We start from the raw sequence: 21,961 nt of genomic DNA on the forward strand, positions 1-21,961 counted from the left end.
CCAACATCGGGGAGTTTGAACCAAAACAGAGAGGGAAAACCACTAACCGGTTGCCTAACAACACATTTCTCTCAACCACCCAGATCCAGCAGGGCCAAAACGAGTGGTGACATCTTTTCGTAAAGATAAAGTCCTGGAGACTCTTGCTGAGTCCAGAGTCCCGGCCCCAGTCCCGCACCAAATGGGCAGCTCACCGCAGAGCGGGGCCGATTCAGACCGAACCAGACGGGCATGTCCAGGGCACGGTGCCGATCGGACGGTGTCACCATGAGCTGGTCTCTGGGTCACCTTCCTCTCGAGAGCCCAGTCTGGACTAGGCCTCCTGACAAAAGGGGGTCAGGTGCTTGGGGATGTCCACCTGGAAGATGTCCTTCCCGGCCCTCCCCGGGACAGGCTGCAGCAGCCAGCGGGGGTTGGCGAGCACAGTCAGGTACTTCCGTCATGAGTCAGGCAGCAGGGCTTGATTCCCCAACTCCTCCACCTCATCACAACCTAGGTTCTCTGGGCACGGCAAAGTGACCCTAATGTCAACGAGACCTGTGTGCAAAGACAGGACACAGAAGGAGAACAAGGTGATTCAAAGTCACGCCTGCTAGAGACTATGACTGTATCACAGAGACCCAGCGTGAACTGGGTCTTCTGGCTGAGCATTTCAGACAGGCTCACCTCAGCAAAGGGAACTCAGGGTAAGGCCAAGCGAGGGAGGGAGCAAAATGAAAGGGAGAGGCCTGGTGCTCCATAAACCCACCAGGCCATGGGCAGCTCTGTCTGCCCACCTCAGGCTGCAGGGACAGAACAGGAGGGCCCAGTGGGGAGCCTGCAGACATCAGGTCCCTAAGTGATTCACCAGCAGTCAGGAGTTGCTGTGGGGCCTCACCCCTGGGGAATCAGGGAACTTGCTCAGGCCTGGCTGCAGGCAGTAGGGTTGGGGAACCCAGGCTGGGTGCTGTGCTACCTCTCATGGTCTCTGCTGGGCACACCCATACACGTGTACACACACACACACATATACACACACAGAGGCAAGTGCCACATGCAGACCCGGATATGCCTCTGCCTCTCAGAGCACAAATGGGGACTGAGGCCCAGAGTGGGGGTCAGGCACCTCAGGCTGCCGTTTCCCAGCCCAGGGACCCTCACTGCCCCTCTGAAGAAACCTCAGCCCCACCCCTCCACCCCCTACCAACCAGTTCAACAGAAAACAAACTACCACAAGCCGGCTGAGATCCAGGGCAGCACCAGGGGCCATGCGGGCAGCACGGGGCAGGGCGTCACTTGCCGGCGATCACTCCATGGCCGCTTTTCCCTATCCCGCAGCAAGGCCTGGATCTGGGCAGAGGTCATCCCCAGCCTCTACTCCAGCAGCTCTCACCAGTCCATGTCCTCTCAGTCCCAGTGCCCGATGTGGACAGCCAGAGCACAGTGCCGGGTCCGCATAGCAAGGGGAGCCATCACGTCTCCACGGTCTTGACACCGTTTAAGACGAAACCCGCATAAGGCTGTCGGAAGGACAGACAGCTGAACTTCATCTCCCAAGGCTCCCAGGGCCTCAGGTGGGTGCGGAAACACAGAACCACAAACGCCAGGAGCCTGACACTGTGGCTTCCAAGCTCACAGCCCTGGGCCGGACATCAGCCCCACGTGTCTGAGCATCCTCCAAGCCTGCTGACAGAGAATGCGGGGGGGTCACAGAGGGCTGGCCCCTTCCATCCATCTCCACACTGTCCGTTGACAGGGGTTGGCAACCGAGAGGACCCGTCCATCCCATGCAGTGGGTGGGGAGGTCAGGAAGGAGGGCGGGACGGCGGGAGAGAGGCACGTGGTGAGTTCCAAGACAGAGGGCCCTGAAACCCTAGGAGCACTGAGGAGGGAGGGCAGGCCCCCTGGCTTCACAGCCCAGTGGCCGGGCTCTGGTCCTCTCCCAGCACGGACAGGTACAGTCCTGGGCTAGGCTTCCCCCTGCCCCACCACTGCCCCCACCCCACCTCTCAACTCCCAGGCCCCATCCCTGCCCATGCTCTGCAGAGCCCCCATCTTAGCCCAGGCCTGCTGAGCGCAGATCTGTGCTAACCAATCTGGCCTTGGCCCTGGACGGCCCTGCCAGGTGTCTTCCCCACGCCTTTGGCAGCCACATTTCTCCCAGTCCTTCCCACATCACTGCCTCCACTGTCAATAGATGCCCCAGCCCCCGCCTAGGGCCTAGAGAAAGAATGAAGGGGAGCAGGAACTACCGGGACGGGTACACTCTGTGTCCTTGCCAGGGCCTGGGATGGCACCACACAGGGATTACAGAAGTCAAACCTCAGATAACCCGCTAGGTTACTCTCACATCTTTCCATGGCTGAGGAGGTGCCAGAGATAGAGGGATAGTCCATGACTGCAGGGTACCTGACCACATGCACTTCCTTCCTCACTTCTTTCCTTGTACCTGGAGGGGGCTCCCTGTTTACTGGAGTGGGGTGAAGGCAGGGGAGCAGAGCCGCAGGCCTGAACCTCAGTAGAGTCTCAGCACCTCTAGCAGGGAGCCTCTGGTTCCACGTGACTGTAAGGATGGGGACATGGTCCCAGAGGCACCCACCCTAGGGCCTCCTGGGCCTTCCCTTCCGCAAGCACAGCAGACCCACAGTTCTCACAGGCCCATGAGGTCCCACGTGATTTGGCTCCTATCCCGGCAGCCTGATCTCCACACCCCTGGATTCACCCCCAGTAGCCATGAAGGCCATCCTTCCATCCTTAGAACATTCCATGTGTTCCTACCTCAGAGCGTTTGTAGGGTGTGAGGAGTCACATCGTGTCCCCTCAAGTTCAGGTGCTGGAGTCTCAATCCCAAGTACCTCAGCGTGACCTTACAGACAAAGGAAAGGTCTTCACAGAGCTGATGGAGGTCCAGTGAGCTCATGAGGATGGACCCTCCTCTAACAGGACGGCTGTCCCCATACCAAGGACACATTTAGAGACAGACAGGCACACGGGAGAACTCGGGGTGAAGAGGAAGGTGGAACTCTCCAAGCCCAGGCATGCCCACTATGGCCAGCAATGCCCGGGAAGTGAGAGGGGAGAGATGGGACAGACTCTCTCCACAGCCCTCACATGAGCCAACGTCAGTTGACACCTCCACATTGGCTGCCGGCCTCCTGAACCAACACGGTCTGTACTTTGAGCCACCCAGCCTGTGTGACCCTGACATGAAAACCTTTCTCCAAAGAAGACCCTTTCTCCATAGATGACACAGAATGCCCACAGGCACATGAAAAGATGCTCAACATTCCTAATTATTAGACAAATGCAAATCTAAACTCCAATGAAGTATCACCTTACACTGGTCAGAATGGTCACCATCAAAAATCCTATGAAGAATAAATGTTGGGGAGGGAGCAGAGAAAAGGGAACCCTCGTACACTGTTGGTGGAAATGTAAGTTGGTACACTCAATATGAAGAACAGTATGCAGGTTCCTTAAACAACTACAAACAGAACTACCATATGATCCAGCAATCCCAGTCCTGAATATATACCCTGATAGAAAGAAACTCTAATGTGAAAAGATACATGCACCCCAACATTCATCGCAGCACTATTTACAACAGACAGGATATGGAAGCAACCTAAATGCCCATTGACAGATGACTGGATAAAGAAGATGTGGTATACACACACACACACACACACACACAACACGGGAATACTACTCAGCCGTGAAAAATAACGAAGTAATACCATTTGTGGCAACATGGATGGACCTAGAGATTATCACATTAAGTGAAGTAAGTCAGAAAGAGAAAGGCAAATATTCTATGCTAAGACTTATAGGTGCGATCTAAAAAGATGAGGCAAATGAAATTATTTACAAATCAGAAAGACTCAGAACAAAATTATGGTTACCAAAGAGGAAAAGCAGGGGAAGGGATAAATTAGGAGCTTGGGATTAACAGATACACACTACTGTGTATAAAATAGCACTACTGTAGTGCTGGAGAAGACTCTTGAGAGCCCCTTGGACAGCAGGGAGATCAAGCCAGTCAATCCTAAAGGAAATCAACCCTGAATATCCATTGGAAGGACTGGTGCTAAAGATGAAGCTCCAATACTTTGGCCACCTGATGGGAAGAGCAGTCTCTCTTGGGCTTTGTCCTCTCCCCACCTGAGCCACCGCTTCCCACACCAAGTCCCCAGTCTCTCAGAGACCCTGATGTCAGGAAGTCAGGACAGGCCTTGTGTCCTCTTCTCACCCCAGGGGCTCCCAGGGCCGACAACAGGGGCGGGGATCTGTGGGGTTCCGTCAACCCTCCCTCGGGGGTCCCTTCAGTCTTCCCTCAGGACCTCACCTTGTCTCCGGGTAGGACTTCGGATCCTCTCCTGTCCCCTGCTAAGGCCCCAGCCCTTACACCAGGACCCCAGTCCCTCTGAGACCCGGAATGTCAGGAAGTCCGCTCCCTATACCAGGACCCCAGTCTCTCTGAGACCCAGATGTCAGGAAATGCAGCCTGTGTTCATCCGCCCTATGTCCTCCCAGAGCCCCGTCTGATTGGGGTCCAAGGTCCCCTCAGTCCTCCCTCAGCGTCCTCACCTTGACCCTCAAAAGAACTCAGATCTTCCCCTCTGCCCATCTGAGGCCCTGCCCCTTCTAACAGTTGCCTAATGTCTCTGAGAGGGGGATGCAGAAGTCAGAACAGGCTGCCACGTGCTCATCCCACCACCAGGATCGTCCAGGCCTGACAGCAGGGACAAGGATCTGTGGGGTTCCTTATATTCTCCCTCAAGGACCTCATCTAGAGCCCTGGCAGATTCAGGGATACCCTTTGTATTGACCAGAGGTGGGAACCTCACATCAGGGTTCAGGGAGCACAGAGGGTGGATGAGCACATGCTGCATTTCCTGACATTCGGGTCTCAGAGAAACTGGGGACCTGGGAGAGGGAGTGTGTCCTCAGGTGAGCAGAGGGAGGAAGTCCAGCTCCTCCGGGGTTTCAAGATGAGGACCCTGAGGGAGGACTGAGGGGACCCTGGACCCCAATCAGAGGAGGCCTCAGAGAAGCCTGTAGCTGCTGTTGGTCCTTGGTGGCCCTGGGATACGATGAGCCCAACATGCCTGGTCTCACTTCCTGACATCCAGGTCTCAGACTGGGGACCTCGCATATGGGGCGAGGCCTCAGGGGGCTGATTCCCAAGTCCTGCGGGGTGTCAAATTGAGGACTCTGAAGAGGGACTAGAGGACGCTGCACCCTAATCAAAGGAGACCTCAGAGAAGCCCGTCTCTGTTGTCAGTCCAAGGCGACCATGGGGGCAGGATGAGCGCAATAGGCATGCACTGACTTCCTAACATCCGGGTCTTCAAAATACTGGGGTCCTGGTATAAGGGCGGGGCTTCATTTGCAGAGAGGCAAGAATTCCGGTCCTGCGTGGAGGCAAGGTGAGATGCCTGAAGGAGGACTGGGAGGACCCTGAGGGAGGACCCTAAGTGAGGACCGATGGAACCCTATAGATCCCCGCCCCTGTAGTCGGCCCTAGGAGACCTTGGGGTGACAAGAGCACACTTGGCCTGTCTGACTTCCTCACATGTGGGTCTTAGAGAGACTGAGGACCTTGTGAGAGCAGCAGGGTCTCAAAATGGCAGACGGGACAGTCCCGGGTCCTGCCTGGAGTCCAGGCTCCATGCGAGGAAGGACTGAGGCAGTTAGACCCCAACACGGAGGGAGGGATCCTGGCCCTTGTGGGGGCTCTTGAAGACCTTAGAGTGGGGTGAGCAGGGTGAACAGTTTTTTGACGTCTGGCTTAGGGACCTCGGGATGTGAGGTTTTCGGGCAGAGGGCGGAGGTTTCAGGTCGGCAGAGTCTGCTCAGACTCCCCGGACTGAGCAGACGCCTGCCCCCATGGTCAGTGCTTGGAGGCCAGGTGGGACATGAGGAGCAGCTGAGGACCAAGCATCTCTCCCTAGCCAAGAACCCCCGGGAGGCCCTGGGCAGGTGTGGCCACATGTGGGGGGCCTCGGCACTTTCGGTACAGACTCAGGTCTTGTTTTGAGTTACCCTGCAGGCCCCCAAAGGGGAGGGTCCAGGCCATGCCAGGGGAAAGGGGAGAACTACAAGGGAGCCCCGATGGGACCTCCCACCCCACAACTGGGGGAACCTCACAGAGTCCACTCCTCCTACCAGCACAAAAGGCCCAGGGCTGTGCCACACTCTACCCCCAAGGTGTACCCATCATTTCTCTCACAGGAGCTCCAGGAACCAGGAGGCCAAAGCAGAAGTCTGAAGCCCGTGTCCTGAGGTCAGAGAGCAGAGGAGGTCCAGGCAGTACCAGGAGTGAAGGTGAGGAGGGTGCCCTGAATGGAGCTCCCCATCCCAGAACAGAGGGGACCCCAGAAGGCCCTAATTGCCCCACTTTGTCAGCGCCAGAAATCACGGGCTGTGCTGACTGCACCCTGGTGAGCCACTTCACTTCCTCCTTCAGGTAGCCAGGGGACTGGCCACCCAGGAGGAGCACCCCTGTGAGGTCTGAGTGAACCCTTCTAGGGGAGACCTGTAAGTGGCCTGTGTCAGACCGCCCAGGGCCTCCTGTGGGTTGTAGGCTGGGGACATGCTTGGTCCTCAGCTGCTCTTCATGTCCTGCCTGGCCTCCATGCACTGACCACAGGGGCAGTGCGGTTCTCAGCCCAGGCCATTCCCACCCTTCCTCCGCTAAGCCCTGTGGTCCCCATCTGTCCCCCTGCCTCACTCCTGTCTGGGGTTTGATCACAGGCATTGTGCTCCTGGTGGAGATGAGTGAGCTGAGCAAGCCTGAGGAAGACCTTCAGGACCCAGGTGAGGCCAAGGGCCCGGTGGAGGTGCAGCTCTTGGGAGCTGAGGTGAGGGAGGCTGCATCCACCTTGGCCTCCTCCCCCTCAGTGTCCTCCTCAGACCCTGGGGAGGCCTTGCTTCAGGAAGCTCTGAAGGATATGATAACTAACCTGATGAAGTTCCTGCTCCTCAAGTATCGGGCCAAGGACCTGACCTCCCAAGCAGAAATGCTGAAGAAGGTCCTCAAGGATAACCTGGAGCACTTCCACGTGGTCTTCAGACAAGCTTCGGAGTGCCTGCAGCTGGTCTTTGGCGTGGAGGTGAGGGAAGTATACCCCAGGAAGCACACCTATGCTATGATCCCTGCCCTAGGCCTCACCTGTGATGCGATGCAGAGCAGTGGGCGAGGCCTGCCCAAGGCCGGCTTCCTGGTGCTGGTCCTGAGCCTGATCATGAGGAATGGAGACCCCGCCCCTGAGGAGGTGGTCTGGGGAGCACTCAGCAGGATGGGGGTGTGTGTCGGGAGGGAGCACTCCATCTTTGGGGAGCCCAGGGAGCTGCTGACCCAAGTGTGGGTGCAGGAGGGATACCTGGAGTACCGGCAGGTGCCTGACGGTAACCCTGCCCGCTACGAGTTCCTATGGGGTCCCCGGGCCTATGCAGAGACCAGCAAACGGCAAGTCATGGCATTTGTGCTCAGGGTCAGACAAAGGGGTTTGAGGGCCTTCCCACTCCAGTCTGCACAGGCTGTGAGGGGGGAGGACAAGGAGGCCTGAGCCAGAGCAGCAGCCAGGCTAATCCTTCCCTCTGCGACTGAAGAGGGAGCATTCAGCCTTCTCAGAACTGAGGGCCTGGGCCAGTTGGGGGAGCCGTTGTGTAGCGTCTTTGGGTTCCTGTTCTTTATGATGACAGGCAGATTCATCTCTGTTTCCTTTAGAAAATTGTCAAACTTGAATTGTTTTAATGGAAGGCTAAATAAACTTCAGTATCTCAGCTTTGTGAATGATGTTGATCACAACGTGTTTGTGCTTACCCAGTTCAAGAACAAGAGTTTTGTTATTTTGTAAAAGCAATTGGGAACTCTTCCATTTTGTTTTGTGGTCCTGAACAGGATACAGTGGAATTGGAATTAAGACTGTTTTGGAAACATGAGCTTACTGAGCAGTAGTATTGATGGGGGAAGAATTAGATAATAAAAGTAATCGTAGTGAATACATGCTTCTGTCCTTCTTGTGTATCATTCTCAAAATCTAAATTATCTCTGTTTATTTGGATTTGCCTGGGTTATTTAAGGAAGTAGCAGACAGTTCATCTGAGCCCCCTGCTCACTGGCTCATTTATTCCAAAGACCTTTATGGAGCCTCTGCTCCATGAAAGGCCGTGTTAGCAGTGGGGACACTAGGAGAAGCAGGACACCCCCACACCTCGAGTGATGAACTCGGAGCCACAGTCACACAAGGAAGGTGGAGAGACGTCCCCTAGTCCCACGGAACAAGCCAACACGGGAACAGGTGGTGGAGCTCCAGGAGGAGCACTCGAATGTCAGTGCCTGAGCCAGGGCGGTTTGGGGCTTTGAGAAACTGGGTTCCTTCTGTGGGAGGTGATCGTGATGAGGCTGGTTGGTGGCAGCCCTCAGACTTATAGGCAGTGTGTCATGAGGTTGATGGGAAAGTCTGAAGTGGATCATTGCTGTGAGGTGTCCTTTTGCATCTTGGATAAAGCCCAGAGAGATCTCTTTCTGAGGCAGGAAGGAAGGGGTCCTTCCTGGCTCTTGTAGCATTGCTGTTGACCAAAGGGGCAAAGGAGGTGTTTTCTACCACCCCCCATCTGCTAGGAATCCTGGAAAAATGTGAATCTTGCTCATTGAAGTATAACCCTGTATTCCGTGGGCTAGCCATCCTCTCTGCCCTGGGAAAGCTGATTACCAAGTATATTGAAATGACAATTTATTTGGTCATCTGGACTATATTTTAGCCACTTGTGAGCATGGTCTAGATTTCAGTGGGAAGAAATGTGTAAAGAGAAGCTGCAAATGTGGACAGGACATGCTGGGTGACTGGAATCCTGGGAACAAGTTTCCCAGCTGGGAAAGACACCGCTCCCCATCCCCAAGCACACATCACACCCAAATGGAATAATATATCCTCCAAGAGGAAAACACTCAGAGAAGCAATTTTGACTGGTTTTCTATTCTGTTTCCTGTCGAGTTGCCAATTTTCTGAGGTGTCTTGAAAACAAAACAATTTCCAGAAGAGAGAGGGACAGAGTCTGGGATCTGAATAACACTAGAAATAAGTACTCACCAGGAAAGATGTAACACCTGCCAGCATCCCTGGGTTCAGGCAGGTTCAGAAGTGTGGAGGCAGCAGAGACTCACAGGTTAAGGCTGTGCCTGGCATCAAAAGGCAGGAGCGACTTCCGGGCCTAAGGAGGTGGTGAGGTCACTGCAGTGGGGGGTGCAGATGGGTGCAGGGGCTGAAGGGGCAGCTCTCCCTGCTGAGTGCCAGAGAACAACGGGAACAGGAGATGTGATTCTGGTCACATATGTGGCACCTGCCACATAGTCAGTGGACACTTGGAAAAGGTGGAGAAATTCAAGACCCATGTGACCTACTCAGACTCTCCTCTCCAAAATAAAGGAGATTTTGTCATTATGAATTCTAACCACTGTTCTTTGTTGAGCATTTGCTTGGAAGTATGGAATTGAAGAGATGTCAGGTGTTCAGTCACTTTTGTCTTCCTCTCTCCCTGCACACATGGGGACACGACCCTGCCAGGCCTCTTCACTTAGGAAGGGTCGTGATGACTCGTGTCCAGTGAATTTTGAGCAGAAGCATTTTTGTCACAACCATTTGTTTTGAAGGGACACAGGCACCCAGGGCAACACACAGACACAGACCACTCCAAGTGTGGTTCCTCTCCCAGAGACTGAAGTCCTGCACCTCTGACCTTTGAGAGAGGCTGCCCCACAGGGAGCTGGCTGCAGGAATTCCTCCCACCACACCCACCGTCACACACACCCTCCATGCACCCCCTGAGCTGCACTGTCAGCCCCTTTGGGGCTGTGCTCAGTCTCTATCAGGAGGGCAGCAGCTGGCTGCCAAAGTTCCCTGTTGGGGTTGGGGGCATCCTCCTCGAGGGGCCCAGCCCCGAGGCCACCCACCCCTGCTGCACACAGCACCCCCTCTTCCCCGGAACCTGGCCTTGGGATTTGTCCTGCCTGCCCCCCATTCAGAGCAGCTTAGGCCCTGGTGCTGATGACCTCATGTGTGTATCTTTATCTGGAAATCCTAGGGCAGCATCCCCTCCCATGGCGCTTCAGGTGGAGCCGACAGGACTTGACACAGCGTCTGGGTGATCTCCTCGTTGTCTGTCAGTAGTATTCATTGCCATAGAAGTGCAGGGCACATGTCTATGATCCTGAGGTGTATCAGACCATTCCCTGTGGAATCCCACGTGTTGGAGGAAACTCAGGGTCTTGTGAATGTAGCTGTGAGGTCCTAGATTTTGAGCCTGAGTGTGAGAAGCAGAGGGTTGTCTCATCAGCCATCTGCAGAGCCAGCTAGGAGCCAGTCCGGCTGTTTCAGCAGAGGACAGGCTCTAGCAGATGGCAGGGTTGGTACCCAGGATGCTCTCCCAGGTGCAAGAGGCCCCAGATTCCAAGGAGGATTTGGAAAGTAACCAGGTCCCAGGGGTGCAGGCTGCAAAGAGGGCCAGCCGCCCCATAGAGGTGGAAGCAGCAAGCCTCTGGAGATCCCATCTGACCTGCCGGGGCTGGCCGGGAGAGGGAGAGGGGAGCAGATGCTGCTGCAGGTGAGCTGCCGCCCTGGCCTCCATGAGGACATCTGTGCTCTGGGGCCAATGCCAGGACCACAGTCCCGGGGGCCACTCCAGGATGGATACGTGACAGCTCATATAACAGGTACTCCTCATACCCCTTATTGGATATGAGTGTTAGGTGTGGTTGGGTTCTTGCTCTGGGTACATAAGAACCTCAGGCCTTTGGCTTCTAGGGGGCCCAAACTGCCCCCCACCCCAACTGACTTATCTGGAGGTCATTTCCAGGATCCAGCATCTTCAGCAGCAGCCTCTGTGTGGAAACACACCACCATGTTCCCAAGATTATCTTGCCCAGGGCGTCACAGATTGGACAGGCCCCTCCCCTGTCTTAAGGATTCTCAGTGAAAGTTGTGCTCCTTTGTGAAGTCCCTGTGTTTCCTCATGGCTTCTCTGGTGGCTCAGTGTTAAAAGAATCTGCTTGCAATGTGGGAGACGCAAGTTTGATCCCTGGGTGGGAAAATACTCTGGAGGAGGAAATGGCAGCCCACTGAAGTATTCTGGCCTGGGAAATCCCATGGACAGAGGAGCCCGGGGCAGGGGGGCGGCTACAGTCCATGGGGTCACAAAGAGTCAGACACAACTGAGCATGCTGAGACGTACACCAAGATAAAGGTTTGCTCTGGACCCTTGTATCCTTGGCAAGACACTGACCCCTGCCTGGATCTGGACAGACTTCTGTGGCAAATAACACTGGCAGATGTCTTAAAGTGGTTTTTGAGCAAGTACAGGGTTCCAGGTCTGCCCCTGGCCTCGGTTGGTGGCTCTTGCCATATCCAGACAAAATATCTATGAGGTTGGAGCAGGGCAGTGTTTGTGGGGCTTGAGAAAAAAGTGGATCCAGAGATGTTTCTGTGGTGGAAGAGGCCAGGTTAGTATATTATATGGGAATGGAGGTTAAGGGAGAGGAAAAGCTGAAGGTAATTTAGGAAGGGTTGTTTTACAGTTGCAGGTTCTGTGTGCTTGTGTTTGGTTTCCTTTCTATTTCCTTTTCTAACATACTCAGCATCCTTTGCCCAAAGTTTCCTTGTCTTTTTTATTTTGAAACTTTCAATAGACTTTATTTTGACCTTTTCCTTTATAACCCTTTTAACCCTTTAAGATTGGAAAAAAAAAAAAAAAAACAGTGAAAATAGCAGAAATCTCTTATGCCCCTAACCCAGTCTCCCCTATTCCTAATATCTTATAGTAATATATATTTATTACAATTAATGAGGAAGTATAGATGCATTATTTATTACCAACTAAAGCCCATACTTTACTCAGATTTCTATAGGTTTTACCCATTCTTGGATCCTGGCAAGGAAACTACCCTAACATTTAGTTGTAATGTCTCCTTGGGTTCCTCTTAGCTTTACCATTTCTTTGTTTTGGATGATCTTGACAGTTTTGAGGAGTACTCGGTAGATGTTTTGTACCATGTCCCTTGACTGGTATTTGTCTGATATTTTACTCTTGACTAGTCTGGGATTACAAGTGTTGGGGGAGGAATTTTACAGATGTAAAATCCCATTCTCATCACATCATATCAAGCGTATATACTATTAGCACAATGGATCACTGATGATGCTCTCCTTGATCATCTGGCTGAGGTAGTGCTTGTCGTGTGTCTATGTGATAAAGTGATTGTTTTATGCCCCCTTTCCATCCTGTCCTCTTTGGAAGAAAGTCACGATGTGCACTCCATGATTCAGGGGTGCGGAGTTATGCTCCACTTTCTAGAAATGGGAATGTCTGCATAAACTAGAATTTTTCTGTGTGGAACACTTGTCTATCCTTGTTTGTATAATTAACAAATTATTTATGTTTCTCAATATGGAATCATGGTATCTTTATTACACTTTGGGTTAAAATCCAATACAACTTTATATATTTTTATTTTCAAATTGTTCTTGGATTAGTCATTGGGAGCTCTTCCTGGCAACTCACTTTGTATATACCTTTGTCATACCCCTGGAAATGTTGCTTCCTCTTTTGAAAGTTTTTTGAGCATTTCTTTTTTTTTTTTCCCCCACATGGTACAAGATGCTCCAGGCTCATTTTCCATAGTTCCTGTCCCAGTACTAGAATGATCAATTTTTCGGTGGAACCCTTGTTCCTTTTATTGTCAAATGGTATTGACAAAACTAGATCTGTGCACTAAGTGTGCTCATTGGTACTGAACAGTCATTGCTTCTGGGCACCCGTTGGTTGACACGGCAAAGAATTGTATGTGTACTTCTTATCCTGTGTTTATTTGTATATCTAGAAATATTTTAGATGGTAATGATTTCATGGGTATGACACCAAAAACATAGGCAAAAAAAGAAAAACATAGATAAATTGGACCTCACCCTCCCCCCCAAAAAAAGTCTGTGCATCAAAGAACACAATCAAGGAAGCTACCATATGATCCAGCAATTCCACTTCTGAGTGTATATTCAAAAGGAAATGAAAATAGGATATTGTAAAGATATTTGCACTCCTACATTTACTGCAGCATTGTTCACAATAGCCAAAATATGGATACAACCTAAGCATCTGTCAGTGGATGAATGGATAAATAAGATGCAACATATTCAGTATACAGCATGTGAGAGAAGGAAATCCTGCCATTTGCAACAACTTGGAAGGAGCTTCAGGGCATTATGCTATGTAAAAATAAGTGAGACAGAAAAAGATAAGTACGGTTTGTTATCATTTACATGTGGAATCTAAAAAGGACAAACTGGGACTTCCCTGGCAGTCCAGTGGCTAAGACTCTGCACTTCCAATGCAGGGAGCATGGATTTGATCCCTGGTTAGGGAACTAAGATCCCACATTGTTGTGCTATTATTGTATTATCTAACTACTTGGTCATCTAGGCGAATCCATTCAAGGGAAGTACACAACAGAGTGAGGAAACTAAATACCACCCCATTCTGTGTGAGAGGACCAGAAGGAGAGTCTCCTGGTAGCCAAAGAGTGAGGGAAGATAGTGGAGAAGAGCAAATATGAGCAACGGATCCCAGCAAGTTGTAGTAACTCCTGAGCTGTGCATGCAGGAATCTCACCAGAGACAGAACATCAAAAGTGTGGAGAACTGAACCCAAAAGCGTGGAGAACTGAACCATTTCCCAAGGAATCTCACCAGAGACAGAACATCAAAAGTGTGGAGAACTGAACCCAAAAGCGTGGAGAACTGAACCATTTCCCAAGGGGCAGGCTGGGCCCTGCATGATTCACAAATACTACGGATCTAAATATCACTGCATCAACCACAGCAAAATGCACATTTATTTCAAGCACATGTGAAACATTCACCAAGATAGAATCCTATATCCTCAAAACAAATTTAAAAAAAATTAAATGATGCAGAGTATGTTCTCTGACAAGAAAAGAATCAAACTAGAAATCAAACAATATGGAACGGGAAGAAAATTCTCAAAACGCTTGGAAATTAAACAACCATCCACAGGTAAAAGATAAGAGTCTCAAAGAAGTAGAAACTGCACTGGAATGAATTAAAATGAAAGGGCAATGTATTGGAATTTGTGGGATGCAGCTAAATCAGTGTTAAGAGAGAAGATTATAGTATTTAATGTTTAGATTAAGAAAGAAGAAAGACCTCAATCAATAATCTATGCTTCCATGTTAACTTAGAAAAAGAAGAGAAAACTTTACCCAAAGAAATCTGCAAACAAACAAACCAAAAACAGAAAAGAAAAAAAAAAAATTGAAATCAAAAATAAAGAAAAAAATCACGGGAAAAAAAAAAAACTGGTTCATTGAAAAGATCGACAAAATTGATAAAACTCTAGCCAGATAAACAAAATCAAAAAAGAGAAGACAAATGACTAATATCAAAAATAAAATACTGACTATCACTACAATTCTACAAGCCCTACACTAAAGATGTTGGAAGGATAAAAAGGAAACACTAAGAGCAAATCTATGTACAGTACATAAATTCAAGAACTTAAGCGGAATTTTAAAATTACTCAAAATCCAGAAACTACCCAACTCACCCCTGATGAAATGTATAACCTTTATAGTACTACAACTATTAGAGAATGGATATCACATTTTAAAATTTTATAAAAAGAAAATCTTTAGAACCTCAGAAATATCAAAAAGCTCAAGCAGAAATTGTCAGAACCAACTTTATCAGAACTCTGAAGAACTGTCAAAAGTTTGCAGCAACTAAGCTATCAAGATTGTGAGCTCCTCTGGGTAAGGGTTACTGGTCATGCTCTGTGGTCTTGGTGTCCACCATGGGCCTTGGCACTCAGTGGGAGATCAGAAAGTGTTCGCTAAATAATGTCTTACTCACGGCTCCTGCAATCTGGTTGGATCAACTTTATTTGGCCCCCAATACATGAAACAGGTCAACACGACCATAACACAAACAGGAGCAGTGACACAAGTACGTCTCTGCAAACATCTGTAGGAGAGGTGCCTGACACTTACATAGCCAACAGAGACAGAACTATTTTAGCCCATGGATAGCTTTAAAAAGTCCCATTTGTTTTTTCATGAAAATCTGATCACTGCTGTGAAGGAACAAAATGATGGCAAGAAAGAGCTTCTCATAGAATGACAAGCTGAGCCCATGTCCTCCAAGTGCTGGGAGAACCGAAGTGGCATTTAGGAGGAAATGACCAACCAGGCACAATGCTGCTGCTGCTAAGTCGCTTCAGTCGTGTCCGACTCTGTGCGACCCTATAGACGGCAGCCCACCAGGCTCCGCCGTCCCTAGGATTCTCCAGGCAAGAATACTGGAGTGGGTTGCCATTTCCTTCTCCAGTGCATGAAAGGGAAAAGTTAAAGTGAAGTCGCTCAGTCGTGTCTGACTCTTAGTGACCCCACGGACTATAGCCTACCAGGCTCCTCCGTCCATGGGATTTTCCAGGCAAGAGTACTGGAGTGGGGTGCCATTGCCTTCTCCACCAGGCACAATAGGAAGGCTGTTTAGGTTTGTAGGAGTACAATATTCTGACGACTTCCAGAAGTATAAAACCCAGTCCTTTCCTAAAATATCCTCTGGCACATTCAAGACTCAGAGACCTTTGACTCTTCTAACGATAAACATTCTGGCCCTTCCCTGATAGTGTATGTGTTAAATGTCAGTACCCAAGAAACAAGTGCCCACACAGTCTGAATTCTAGGCCTGGCCTTCCTGTCACTATTACACAAAAGTGAGTGTATTAAACGAGTATTTAGTAATTCTGTTTCACTTTTGCATAACTGAAAAGGACCTGAGACTGTGCTTGGTTAGCAAATCCACCCTTCTAGCAACAGAGAGGTCAAGACAGTAAGGTGATAGATACATAAGCACAAAAATAGGCCTACAACCAAAATTCAGATGCAAATGCAATGGTGCACATGACCATAGGTTAGAGAGTCCATAATACACAATGAGGATGCTCAGCTGGTGTTTTCAGCTTCTCATCAAGACTTCATGCTTTCCAGGGTTTGGGGGCATGATGTCGAGCAGTCATTGGATGGAGTTTGACCTGAAAGAATATTCCATATTCTTCATGGCTCCAGCCATTCAACCATAAGGTTGACCCATCATGGCTCTGGATCTTGTTGAATCCAACACCCAGGTTCCAGTAACATGATCTCCTTTCTTTGTCCTTCCATCCTTGAGGTGAGTGATTTCCTCGTGTTGCTAATAATTGGGTTTCCCAATTCTCTCCTGCTTGGCTTTCCTACCACTTTTGTAACCAACCCCTTGCATTAAGTTCCCTCCATGGTAAATATTTACAGTGGTTTCTATTTTCCTGGACAATCCTTGACTGTTACATGTAGCCAATTATAATGACTGATCTTCTAGTGGTAAACTCCTCTGCATTCCTGGCATAAACCCAGCTCTGTCACCAGAAGTTAAATATGTTTGTCTCTTCTGTAATTAATAAAAATAATAATAAAACAAAATACCCCTGGGCTCTGAAACTTTCCCCAAATAATGTATCTTTCATCATCATATTCACAGTCTTCTCAAAAATAATTTCTACACTCACTAGTTTTGGGGCATATATTGAAAAATTCTAACAGCATAAGTAATAAAGTGATTTAGTCAACTTGTAAAAAATAATTCAAGCAATATACATGAAGTTAAATAGCATGGCTTGTGCAACAGAGCCAAAATGGTACTCAAAGGGAAATATATAGCCTTAAATAGTTGTATTGGAAAATAAGAGCTATTTAAATCACCCAAGAAATTAAAGAAGCAAGGTAATGAACATCATATGAAACCTTAAGTAAGAGAAGGTAGGAAATAATGGAGATAAGTATAGAAATAACACATGTACACCCATGGCTGATTCATGTCAATGTATGGCAAACACAACTACAATATTCGCTTCCAATTAAAATAAATAAATTAATCAAAAAATAAAAATAAAATGCAATACAAGAAAAAGAAAGCAGTAAGGCCAAAAAACAAATGCCAATTACTTGAAAATATTTATGAAACAGACTATTTTTTTTAAAATATGACCAGATACTAAAGAAAAAAATAACATGTAAACAATATAAGTTAAAACTGTATAAACTATAGATGCCAAAGATATTTAAATGATGTAAAAGCACAGCAAATATGATTATATGATTCCGTCAAGATAAGCAAATGGTGGACAAGGAAAAGTTTCTACATATGAAAGTATTTCAACTAATAAACTAAAACTCAATGAGAGAATTTGCAAATTACCCCTCTGCAACCCCCAATGGGTAAATGAAGGTGAGGATCATCAATGACTGCCAACTCAAAGGACAAGAAACATTATGTTCTTTCTAATGGAATTACACGGCATGACCTAGGTAGCAGTCTTGTAAATAAACAAGTTAATCAAGCTTTTACCTGTAACTACCAATTTAAAGAACTGTTGAGTGGCCAAACATGTTAAAAGACATCAAACTGTTTCATTCAACATAATCTATATTATGGAAAACTTGAAAAATATAAAACCTGCTTTTTTCACAACAAAAGCTACAAGAAAAAAAGATGATGCGGGGGAAAACTATTGATTAAAAAAGACTCAAGGAACATAAAAAAATCACAATATATAGACGGTATTTGTGATCCAAATAAACTAAAAAAAAAATTAATGTATAAGGTAAATGTGAAAAATTACTAGATATTTGCTCTTGTTAAAACATTTAAATTTTTAGGAATGATAATTGTTTTAGATTTATGTTTTATAAAAGATTCCTTGTCTTTTAGAAATGCATACTGACATACTTAGAGATGAAACATCCTGATGTCTTGGACTATCTTCACATTAGTCCATTGGCAGAGATGTGGGGAAGGTGAGGGTACACTGGAACCAGACCGGCCATGTACTGCAGATGATTGATGCTGGCTGCCAAGTATATTGGGTCCCTTATACTGTTCTCTACTGCTATATGTGTTTTACAGTATCTGTTATAATAATAAAGTTTTATTATAAATATCATGAAATTAAATTTGAAATTCTGGGTGAAATGGACATTTTTTTTTAAAAAATGGATGATATTCTGGGTATGGGACTGGAAGAAACCCAAGTGAGAGTCACCTGTCTTCACCACACATGGACAGTAGAGCAGTGTGTTTGAGGTGTGTGTTCTCTGGCATTTGTGGGCCACTGTTCTTCAAAATCACCATGTAGCGGACAGACTGGCACCTTGGAAAGGCTGGTGTGTGATAACCCTAGGATAGGATAGTGTCTCCCTAGTTCTGCCACTCAGCAGGGTCATTTGCCCTGTGTGAGAGCCACTGTCTTGTGTCTGAAAGGGGAGAGCTAAGAGGGTGTGGAAGAGGCTCTCCCAGGGGCCTTTCGGCCTGAGGACTGGCAGCCAGAATAGAGTTCCAGGCCTCAACTTGGGTTTGCGCTGTGGCCTTTCTGCTTCTAAACAGGATGAGAAAGCTTTCTTTCCAGCTGGTTCATCTGACTGGGACACGACTCTGGAGGTTGTGAACGTCGGTGGGGGTCCCTGGTGACATCTGTGGGCAGCCTGGCTAGGTGGCCTTTCTTGCCCCTTCCATGCTCAGGACCCCTCCTTACCCCCTGGGTCCTGAGGGAGCTGCCTTTTCTGGTCCCCCTCCTCCAGGAACCACCCAGGCCCTGGCAGTGGGTTTGTGTGGCACTGAGGGGGTCTTTGCTAGCCATGGCTCGGGACACTTGTGCACAAACAAGCCCTCATGACAATCAAGGCCTGCGTTTCTCAACCTCGCTCTCCTGCCCCTGTGCTTGGCGTCCCTGCCCCAGTGTCCCCAGCCCAGAGGCCCTCCAACTGCTCCCCTCCCTCGCTGTGGCTGAGAAGACCTGGAGCCTTGGGGGACCACCCATGTTACCTTCCCTCCCGTGTCAGAGGAGGCTCCTGTAGGGCCTTATCCCAGTGGGCACTGGGGCCATACAGTCAGGCCCTCCTCCCTCCTGCTCAGTGAGGAGCTGGTCGGCCTGGCAGGTTCCGTCGGGCAGAAGGCCCCATGGCAGCAGCAGGGACAGCGCGCCAGCCCCCGGCAGAGTCAGTTCTCAGCAAAGCATAGAGCAGCCCCACAGTGCTTCTGATTCTCCTCGTCCCCTTCATTCCGCGGGCCTGCTTTTTTCTCACCTCAGAGGCATCATGTAGCACTGAGAAGAGGAAGGTGTGAGAAGTCGGAAGGTCGGGCCATGGCCTGGGGTGGGCGGGAAGGGCGGGGGCTCCAGAGGAATTGAGACCAGGGCTCTGAGCCCACCCCGGCCCTCACTAGCACGTGGTCCTGGGAAGATGCCCAAGCCCCACGGGCTCAGTTCTTCGTCTGGGAGGCGAGCAGGTGTGAGGAGCCCCATGTGTTGGGCTGCAGGATGTGCGTGACGGATGAGACAGAGCTTCCAGGGCCTGGTGGCTGTTGGCACTGTGATAGTGGGGTGGGAATTTCTCACACTGTTGGGCCCAGACAACCTCAACTCTCCACTGGATCGGGTTGGCTGCTTTGTTGTCCAGGGCCAGTCAGAGAATATGCATCTCAGTAGGATGTGGAATTCCTCAGTAGCCAATAGGATGTCTCATAATAAAGTGAAGAAACTTTTCAACTTATACCATAGGGTTAATTGCTCAATTATGTCTGACTCTGTCACTCCATTGACTGTAGCTTGCCAGGCTCCTCTGTCCATGGAATTCTCCAGGCAAGAATTCTGGAGTCGGTTGCTATACTCTTCTCCAGGGGGATCTTCCTGATCAGGGATTGAACTCAGGTCTCCCACAATGCAAGCAGATTCTTCGTCATATGAGCTACCTGGGAAGCCCCATTTCCAGTTAGAGGACCTGTGAAATTTGGGTGTGGAGAAGTGTTCCAGCAGGACCTAAGTTGCTCCAGGAAATAGAAGCAAGAACCACTCTTTGCCTGTGTCCCAGCTGGTCTTCCATCCCAACCCTTACTTTTTGTCATTGCACCGCCAACAAAGGTCAAGTCTTTGATTTTAAGGCCCAATTACAATCAAGATAATTAAAAGCTACTTAACACCTTGAGTTCTGGGGCCCCAGGACCAGGAAAAAGAGGGTCTGTCTATAGATTTCTGAGCATCACTTCAAGTGAACGTGACCTGAGTTCTGCAGGATGCCTAGCAGAAACGGGGTAGAAAACACCTACTCCATCCCTGTGGTCAGCAGCAATGCGACAAGAGCCGGGACCTCTTCCATCCTGCCCCAGAAAGAGATCTCTCTGGGGTTTATCCAAGATCCAAAAGGACACCTCACAGCAATGTCCCATTTCAGAGTTTCCCCTCACTCCCACAACACACCTCATGTGACTATGACTGCTAGACCATCGCTCTAGATGTGGGGGTTTCCTGCTTATCCCAGTGTCCCCACTGCTAACACACAGCTTTTCATGGAGCAGAGGCTCTGTAAAGGTCTTTGGAATAAATGAGCCAGTGAGGAGGGGGCTGCTTGACTCAGATTAATTACTACTTCCTTTGATAACCCAGGAAAAATCCAAATAAACCAAGATCTCTTAGCTGTACAAAATGACACACAAAAACTATAAGCAGCAAGAATTCACTACTATCACTTTTTATTTTCTAATTCTTCCACCAACTATATCACTGCTAAATAAATTCACATTTCCAAAATCATTCTAATTCTATTCCATGTTATCTTGTGCAGGACCACAAAATAAAATGGAAGCATTCCCAATCTCTTTTACAAAACAGGAAAACTCTTGTTCTTCAACTGGCTAAGTACACACACACTGATCAACGTCACTGACATAGTTAGATACTGGAACGCATTGTCTTCTATTAAAAGGAATAACATTTGAAAAATTCCTAAAGTAAACAGAAATGAGTCTCCATGTCACTGTAGAGAACAGGAACATGAAGATGCCACACACCGAGTTCCCCTAACCGGCCCGGGCTCTCACTGCTGAGAAGGCTGACTGCTGCGTCTTCAATCACAGAAGGAAGGATCAGCCTCCCTTCCTGCCCCCCACCCCCAGGACAAGGTGTTGGACGTGGGCCTGAAAGGAACCTGGCTGCTCCTCTGGCTCAGAGTCTCCCTTTCTCCTTCCTTGCACCCCTATCCTGCTGAGTGCTCCCCAGATTTCCTCTGCAGGGGCACGGTTGTCCTCCACAGTGATCGGGCACAGGATCACCACCAGGAGGCTAGCCTTGGACAACCTCTGCCCATCCCTCAGCGTCTCTTTGAGGGTGAGGCCCAGGATGGGGATCAGGATATAAGGGTGCTCAATGGGGTCCACCTCCTTCACCTCCAAACCAAAGACCAGCTGCAGGTACTCTGAGGCTTGATCGAGGACCACCAGGAAGTGGTCCTGGTAATCTTGGAGGACACTATTCAGCAATTCTGCTGTTGTGAGTGGCTCCTTGGTGAGATACCTGCTGAGCAAGAATCATACCAGCTCATTCTTCTTCAACCATAGTGCATCTCGGAGTAAGGGCCTGTCATCTCCCTGGTCATGTGAGGTTCCTGGCACTTGATCTTGCCTGCTGAGGCCATGGTCTTCAAATTATCTCCCCAGAGTGGCATCCATGGCAGTGGGAGAGGGGCAGACATCCAGAGGGCTCTGGGGGAGACTGGTTGTTGCAGCAGCAGCCACTTCCTCCAGGGTGCCCCAGACTGGGAGAGAGGAGGAGGGGGAAGCTGCATCTCCTTCCTCCACCTGTTCTTACTCATCCTCCACCTCCTCCTCCTCCTCACCCCAAATGAACTGTGCCTCCATCAGACCCTGGTCCCCTTTGGATCCTGAAAGTCTCTCTCAGGCTGGTGGAGCTCATGCATCCCAGGCATGATCACTGGGGTCAAGCTGCAGATAGGAGTGAGGCAGGGGGACAGATGGGGACCACGGGCCTGTGAGAGAGGGGGGTTGTGAGTGGCCTTGGCTGAGAAACCCACCCTGGGCGATCTGAC

The 21,961-nt window shown here is 49.3% G+C and overlaps 3 protein-coding genes and 1 pseudogene across 3 annotated transcripts in view; 2 read left to right on the top strand and 2 right to left on the bottom strand.

Moving 5' to 3' along the window:
- The window catches only part of LOC145536642 (uncharacterized), a 169,838-nt gene that overhangs the window by 39,107 nt on the left and 108,770 nt on the right, over positions 1 to 21,961 (top strand). The window lies entirely within an intron of this gene.
- Positions 1 to 21,961, bottom strand: part of LOC145536643 (melanoma-associated antigen 1-like) — a 41,494-nt gene that overhangs the window by 16,502 nt on the left and 3,031 nt on the right. The window contains 3 exon segments of the mRNA XM_081566185.1: positions 14,587 to 14,593; positions 16,924 to 16,944; positions 21,104 to 21,461. Of these exon segments, the coding sequence (XP_081422311.1) occupies positions 14,587 to 14,593; positions 16,924 to 16,944; positions 21,104 to 21,461 (386 nt within the window).
- On the bottom strand, positions 314 to 1,529 carry LOC145536449 (protein EOLA1-like; annotated as a pseudogene).
- Positions 5,331 to 7,550, top strand: LOC145536892 (melanoma-associated antigen 9-like). Its single transcript, XM_081567083.1, has 3 exons — positions 5,331 to 5,408; positions 6,214 to 6,306; positions 6,736 to 7,550. The coding sequence occupies exon 3, from the start codon at positions 6,756 to 6,758 to the stop codon at positions 7,548 to 7,550; it is 795 nt and encodes a 264-aa protein (XP_081423209.1). The 5' UTR covers positions 5,331 to 5,408; positions 6,214 to 6,306; positions 6,736 to 6,755.

The sequence above is a fragment of the Giraffa tippelskirchi genome, chromosome X, assembly GCF_054371585.1.
Source record: "Giraffa tippelskirchi isolate mGirTip1 chromosome X, T2T-mGirTip1v1.2.pri, whole genome shotgun sequence".
In the NCBI taxonomy this organism is placed as follows: Eukaryota; Metazoa; Chordata; class Mammalia; order Artiodactyla; family Giraffidae; genus Giraffa; species Giraffa tippelskirchi.